The sequence below is a fragment of the Ceratosolen solmsi genome, unplaced genomic scaffold (assembly GCF_000503995.2).
Source record: "Ceratosolen solmsi marchali unplaced genomic scaffold, CerSol_1.0 scaffold14, whole genome shotgun sequence".
In the NCBI taxonomy this organism is placed as follows: Eukaryota; Metazoa; Arthropoda; class Insecta; order Hymenoptera; family Agaonidae; genus Ceratosolen; species Ceratosolen solmsi.
Genome location: NW_011948420.1, coordinates 9,526,626 through 9,534,695, shown reverse-complemented (window position 1 = coordinate 9,534,695; position 8,070 = coordinate 9,526,626). Strand labels below are relative to the sequence as shown.

The following is an 8,070-nucleotide window of genomic DNA, read 5'->3' as shown; positions in this document are numbered from 1 at the left end:
GCGAAGCCCGCCCATGTCCTAAAGGCGCGCCAGTTTGGTTTAAAAGAAAATGAAGGGCCACCGTTGCTTCGTTTGCGCCTTCTCGTAAAGTGCGGCCGCTTCATGACTGCGTGATACGACTCTCGCGACTACTTCCAACTGATATGTTGCAAGGACGCGCCTCGACGCCGTCACCATCATCGTCGATCGAGCTCCACTGACCATCGTTGCCGTTATCCTCTCCGACGGCGCTAAGCGTCAAAGTTCCACAACTCAACCGAACAGTGCCAGAAAATCTAAAAGGAGAACGAGACGGAGATAGAGATATCGCGGAACAAGCGAGTAAGAGGCATCTTCTTCGCCGCCGCCGCCGCCGCCGCCACCGCCACCGCCGCCGCCACCGCCGCCGCCGCCGCCACCGCCGCCGCCGCCGCTGCCGCTGCCGCTGCCGCTCTTGTCGTCTCTCGCCCACATGCGCTGCTGCCGTGTCGAGAAAACAGACTGCCTGCATTAGTGCACGATTTTCGATTACTCTTGGCGAGCATCCGTCTGTCGCTCGATACGATTGCCTCCACTGCTACCGTCTTGATTTCTGTTCCGTGGACGAGGTGGTGCAGTTGGTCATAGTTAACTGGTGCACGGCGATCTTCCTAACTCCCTTCCTACTTCCGAGATAGTGGGAGAAACAGAGAGAGAGAGAGAAAGAGAGAGAACGAGCGAGTCTGAACGAGGGAGTAGGGGGAGAAAGAAAGAGAGAGAAAGAGAGAGAGAGAGAGAGAGAGTGGGAGATTGTGACGGGGGGAGAGAGATAGAGTGAGAGAGAACATGTGTTAATAATACATATATATATATATATATACGTGCGTATAAATAAATGTATATAAATACACGTACACGCACGCATATTATATATATATATATATATATGTGCGTGTGTGCGTGTGAGTGTTTGGATTTGCGTGTACATATGTAATATATATTATATACTATATATGATATATTTTTTTAATATTGAATGTGTTCGTAAGGTGTCGTCGGCGTGGAAGTTAAGTGTGCCGGGAAGGGTAAGAAGAGGACAAAGAATAAAAAAACATGAGTGGAGCTGCTGCTCGCCATTGCTCGCAGCTGATGGCGGTTGTCGTGCGCCTCGATCGTCGTTAAATGAAAGCAGCAGCGTTTGCGTAGCAGCTCGTTCCCTCTCTCTCTCTCTCTCTCTCTCTCTCTCTCTCTCTCTCTCTCTTCCTCCCTCTCTCGCCCTTGCTCTCTCGCTCTCTCGTTCCGTAGAAACAGACGAAAAGAACACTATACACGCGCGCGTTATACCCAGAGCTTTTCCGTTTACGTGTGCGTGTTGCATGGTTGCGCGCTTCTTCTCGCGACATACAGAAAAAACGAAGAAGAAAATATAATAATAATAATAATAATAATAACAACAATAATAATAATAAGAAGAGGAAGAAAAAACGAAGCGTTAATTGCGCGCGTACGTACTCAGAGGGGCCCGCGCGCACGCATGCACGCACCACACATACATGCGTATATGCATACATAGGTGCGGAACTCACGTCACGTATATTCCGTTAACAAGTCGCGTTTGCACTCTACATAATACATTACAGTTGCGGATGGTTGTGCATCGCACTTTTTAATGCTACAAACACGCGCGCGTCAAGGAAAAGTAATACCAGGAAGTGAGCGAGAGAAGAGAAAAAGGACACGTGCGCGCAGAAGTGGAAAATCGTAGAAGGACGCGCACGCCTCTTACTTTGGAGAAATAGTGGTAATCTTCCAGTTTCGTCATTTTTCGCTTTTCCTTTCTTTTGTAACTCTTCGATACATGCGCGCGTAGCCGCGAGAAAGAAGGAGTAGGTGGCGACGGCTCCGGCGGGGGAGGAAGTCATCGCCGCCCGGTGTAAGTGCGCGTGTACAATAATTACACTCTCTAAGCGGCAAAGGAAAGTCGCAACAACGTTATATCCATAGGCTGGAGAAACGCGCCGGGGACCGCCCGTGTGTTGCTTATACGCGCGCGCACTTCAAACGCGCTCATACCTCTCTTCTCTTCTCTCGAAAAATAAGAGAGAGAGAGAGAGAGAGAGAGAGAGAGAGAGAGAGAGAGAGTGAGCGAGTGTGATTCGGCTGAAAGGCTGGCGGGAGGGAGGGAGGTAGAGACTGACTGACTGACTGCGTGTATGTGCGTGCGTGCGCGCGCGCTTGTTTGTGTGTGTGTGTATTAGCGAGAGCCCGCCAGAGGGTAGAGCGTCTGGAGTACGCGACTATATATGTACTCCTGGGGGTTTTGGAAAATTTACGTTTTTTTCTTAAGCCCGTCTCTCACTCTCTCGGTTTCAGGATAGCGACTGGGACCACCGCGTGACCGCTTCCCGAGAAAGGAAACCGGCAAGCAAAAGAGAGAAAGACATCGACGAGAGCTGTGGGAGAGTAAAGGAGACGTGGATATATAGAACGTACGAAGAAACGATTAACGACGATTCACCTCCAGACTTCGTCGTCACAGCCGCCGTGACAACGCCTTGTTTTTCATCGTTTTAATCACCTCGCAACCGTCTTCTACAATTTATCCATGAAAAGAAAGCAGATGCTCTTTAAAAGCACAAGTGTAGCTAATTCGGATCTTTTTTAAGTACAGAGGCAGAAGATTGTGGAATAAAGAAGAGGTTTAATCCAAGTGTTACGAAGAGTCTGTAATGGTGTACCTCTTGGGGTAAGCGAGTGTTGGTTGTATGTTAATACAAGTGCTTTGGTTTCATTTTAAATCGTGTGAGTGAATAGTGCAGTTCTGGCTTCCGAAGTCACGTATCGCTAGTTGAATTCACCATCTGCTCCAGGGATGGACCCAGTCATCTTTAGCTAACACAACCAAGGAGTAGGAGAGGTACGAGCACAGTGTCGTATAAATAGGCTACCCATCCAGCACCCACAGTGCCTCCATTTAAAAGTCCACCATGTCATCAACAGCGACATTTGTGGATCGGATAGATCCTTTTGCTAAGCGTTCTCTTAAGAAAAAATCTAAAAAGTCTCAAGGGTCGTCCCGCTATCGTAATTCGCAGGACGTTATGCTACAACAACTTCCAGAGCTCAAAGGTTAGTACTTATGCCGATTGTTCTAAAAAATTAATTTTGTGATTGTACCTTTATTATTTATGGGCAGCAGGCCCTTTACTAAAGAGTTAGTAATTAAAATTAGAATGTATACTGTGTAGCGTCTATATATATTTTAATATAATATATTTAATATCGAAACAAATGTAAATTTTAAGCTACTCCAATCTATTAATTTTTTACAAAGATAGTTTCTACAAAAATACCCACAAAAATTCGATTAAATATTAATGATTCTCTCACTTTCATTTCAATATAAATGAATATACCAAAATTAATTTTGGCATTGGATAAGAAGAATACACAACGTCTGGAAAATTTAGAAGATTATTTTTAAGAAAAATTTAATAATATACATTTACATTTGACGCAGAATAAATAAATTAAAACATTTATAAATATATTTGTTACTGTAACAAATATAAAAATAAAATTTATTTCTGCATATTTTGAAAAAAGGAAAAAAACTTAATCCTCTAGATGAAACAAGACCTTGTGAACATAACCTATTTTATTACACTTCATGTGATTGAAGTTAATTTCAATTTTAATTAGAAGTCCAAATTGAAAATAATTTTATTAAATTCAGCTGTCTATTATCCATTAACTTTTTTTTTTTGTATCAAATTATTTCTATAAAGTACTCGATTGCAATTAAATATAAATAATTAATAATCAAAATTGTAATGTCTATATTAATTAAATCTATATTGGAATTGTGATTCTATTCTAAAGTAATTTAAGATATTGAACTTAACTGAAAATAGATTTATATTATATAAAAAATCATTAATTTTATCTTATATAGTTTATAATCATATAAATGTACTATTAATTATATATTATTTGCTATAAATTAATTTGAAAATATTTCAATGTTAATATAAATTTCAATTATTAAGAATTGCAACTTGTCCACTCTTATTAGATGAATAAATACTTCTATCATCTTACAAATTAACCAAAACAAATAAATTGATTATTAACGTTAAAACTTTCTACTACATAAATGAACTTAAATAAATCATTCTGCGAAGTTTCAATTATGCAACAAGTAGTTTTCACTTGGTTTGCCTTGAATGACCTGATAGATGACGATGAAACTATTATTTCCATCATGCAAGTAGAATAATATTTTAATTTAAGAAACTACTTCATAATCTTTTAAGGTTATAATTATGACTTACAATTTAAGTAAAAATTTATTAATGAAAAATTTTTTCAAATTTCTGAAAATGAAAGTATTTTATATAATATTTGTTAACTTATCAGCATATTTTCTTAGCTGCCCATTATAAAAACTAATTAATTTTATTTCTAAAAATATTTAAATTTATATAGTTTAATAGTATATTATTATAAAATACATTACAATATTACTGCAAGTTTTTATAAACTAAACTGTTAACAGTATTTCAATCCTATATTTGTAGTATAATCTATAGGTCCTAAAATTAATTAATTACAAGTATTGACTTATGAGAACTTATATGTTACTTATATTTATTTTACTAAATTAATTATTATATCAAGGCCATTTTAATATATGTGTAATAAATGATGCTTAAAAATAATAATGAGATCTTCACTTTCATAAATATATTTATAACGGTTTTACCTAAAGTTAATGATTTTTTTTATTTGTACATAATAAAATTTCTGTAGTATATGAGAATAGTAAGATTTTGAGTTTTAAACGTAATCGAAGGGGTTTTTTCAAATTGCATTCAGAATTGTCCAGTAACATAAAATAATGACAAATTATAGTGCATTTAGATAATATCTGTAATGAGTCTTTTTTCAAACCTAACATATATTCAGCACAACATGCATTATTCTTTTTCATGCTCGAGTTTTAAATTAAAAAGTAATAGGAAAATATTTTAATTCGCTGCATTATGAAATTTTAAAGATGGATCTTTTACATCTTCATATCAACAAAAATATAAATGAAACCTCGCAGTCTATACTTTGTTAATAAGATATGAATAATGTTACTATAAATCTTATTTAAATATTGTTTAACACGCGTGCGCACTCACACACACACACGCATACACGCGCGCTCTATTTTAAATATTTTCAAATAATGCATATTATAATGGCACTGTAGATAATTAAATTTTTACTACTAGATATTTCAAATCAATATATACAATATTAATATCAATAATCTATAATAATGTAATGTAATTGGAAAAATGTATACGATTAAAAATCTTATGAAAGAATCATAATAATAATTGTACTATATTTATAATTTTGTTAGATAAGTGATTTTCAAAATTATCTGGCGAAGCATACATGATATCATTGATTGTAGGTGCACGTGCAACACTAAGTAGTTTAATTTAAGGTTGATTATATACTTGGAGCATACACTACAATGCACATGAACTTAGCGGCTGCTACGTTGCTTGTGACAGTCACTTATGAAAGTACTTACCACGTGGTTGCGCTTTTTGCAACTGTATAACATATTTATATATAAAACTTCTTTATATAATAAGTTGAATTTTGAAATTGTATCAGAAAAGTAAGCAGTATTGTAAAAGTAAATTTTTTTATATACATTAAAATATCATAATTTAATTGTATTTCAATTTGACATAATCGAAGTATAATAATAATAATAATAACAATATACTAAAAAACGATTTATTAATGATTTTTATATAACAACAAATAATAAGATTCTTTCCACACTAAACGGATAAATGGATTACATTTTAAAATAAAAAGACCTATAATATTATAATAATGATCGATTTCGTATAAAGTGATAATTTAAATAAAATTCTGATTCGATATTTCGTATAATTTTATATTATAAGATAGATTATATGAAATAAGAAGGTTGTACAATTTTAATGTAAATTAATATTATTTTCAAGTTTACTTAATTATACGTATTTTCATTAATATAAATATAATAACCAAAGTTCTTGATATTCTATAAAAATTTAACAAAATTCTTAATTCGCGATTCTTAGAAAATTTTATAATTAATTGTTTGTTTCAAATTCGAGTTAATTAAATTTAAATACTTATACTTCCATATTGTTTTAGAACAACACTAATTATCTTTATGTTATTTATGTTAATAACTTTTTAAAATAATACATTGTTTAACCGTAATGAACAATTAAGCATGATTTTATTATAAATGGAATTATTTTTAATGAAAACTTTATATATTGATAAGCAGTCGATACGGTAGAACACGAAGGACAGTATTATCTGTTGAAGTTGTTGAAAATGTACTTTAATTGTAACCATTGTTTTATAAATTATTAAATTTATTTAATACAGCAGCTATTTTATATCTTGACATTTTTTTCTATGCAAAAAATTATAGTTTACTTTTTAAAATAATCTAATAATTTAAAATAATTTTAAAATACATTTTAAAATAATACTTGCTAGTGGATCTGGTACATATATGATATTTTAATGTCCTAGTTGTGTCAAATTTATAACAATATGCGTTTTCAATAATATATAAATATATAATGATTTTTCATTAAAGAAATAGTGTAAAACTATTGACAGACTATAATACATATTAGTCTTAAGCAGTAACCACTGAATACTCTTTAACATTCTCTTTATTTTAAACAGCTGAATGTTATTTATTTTTGAAGTGATAAAAATACTTATCTATCGTAACAAAAGTGCGAACTGCTATAATACGTAAATTGTCTGCATAAGCATTAAATGATTTTTCTATGGAAATGTTCTTTTTAATCAAGGAATATACGCTTACCAAAAAATTAAATAATGAAATATAAAATTAAAATACCCATATCGTGACAAATAACCGATAAAAGTTTGTAAAGATGTTTATAACTATAAGTAGGTATTACCAACCAACTTGCGGCTTCCTTAAACATGATTGATCTTAAGCACAAATTGAAACAAACAAAAAGCATTTATTTAAATATATTCTTTTATCTTATTATTAAAGTTATATCTATTCGGCATGTTGCAGCAGTACCAATGAAATTATCTTTCTATTCTCTAATAAGCTATTATAGAATTTTATAATAATAAATATTCTAATTGCTGTACAACGTTAAACCTAAGCGGAAACTTGTGGCTTTTTACTTTGTGGTTATGCGTTCAAAAACTTAGGACGGTCACCTAAATAAGCAAGTATACCCAACAAATAACCTGAAGCGCTACTCTATCTCACAGGGAAGTACGTGGAAAATCTACTACTTTATTAGTCAGAGTCAAGAACTGTATTTATCCGAACAATTCTGACCTTTACAGGGAGTTTTATTTTCAAGCACCGATTACTACATCAACAACGTGTACTTGTACATATTTATACGCAATTTTTTCCAACTCACATATCACGACGCGTAATAGATTTATCGGGAAAATGTTGCTGTTACCACACTGGAATACAATAATATTTTGCTTATTACTACCAATGGCTATAAGCTATTATGCTTATGTTACCAATTGACCTTAGTCGTACGAAAATTATGAATAATTGTCAATAATATTTTTAATTAAGAAAAATATTTTTAATTAAAATGCCTTTTTTTTTTTTTTTTTTTTTTTTTTTTTTTTTATTTAGTATTTTTGAAAATTAGATATTTGAGATAATTACATCTGTCATAGCTAAGTAGGTATATATGGAATGGCTTTATTTGAGGTGTTGACCTCGCGTATCTTGTTAATACTCAAAACAGATACATAAATAAATAATGTATTAGCTATTTGATATTTACATAAATTTATTCTTGGATGCATCGTCGGTGAGTGTTTTTTTTTTTTTTTTTTTTTTTTTTTTTTTTGGCAGCTAGGATTTAATAAGTTATTGAACCGCTAATCCAATTTATTCTAATTGAAAAGAAATTTTCTTGATCATAGTCAAGATTCGCAAATAAAATGCAAATAATATTTCAAAATTAGCGTAGAATCAATTTTAATGTTTCAATTATTATAGCGAGC

At 32.8% G+C, this 8,070-nt stretch overlaps 1 protein-coding gene across 3 annotated transcripts in view; it reads left to right on the top strand.

Annotated features, from left to right (window-relative positions):
- The first annotated feature begins 2,299 nt into the window (after positions 1–2,299).
- wdb (serine/threonine-protein phosphatase regulatory subunit widerborst) overlaps positions 2,300–8,070 on the top strand; it is a 55,872-nt gene continuing 50,101 nt past the window's right edge. The window contains exons 1-2 of one of the 3 annotated variants that reach the window (XM_011498177.1): positions 2,300–2,704; positions 2,829–3,087. In XM_011498177.1, coding sequence (XP_011496479.1) covers positions 2,946–3,087 — 142 coding nt within the window. In that variant the 5' untranslated portion in view covers positions 2,300–2,704; positions 2,829–2,945. Of the gene's footprint in view, positions 3,088–8,070 lie in introns of all 3 variants that reach the window. The other 2 variants (XM_011498176.1, XM_011498178.1) reach the window with 2 other exon arrangements.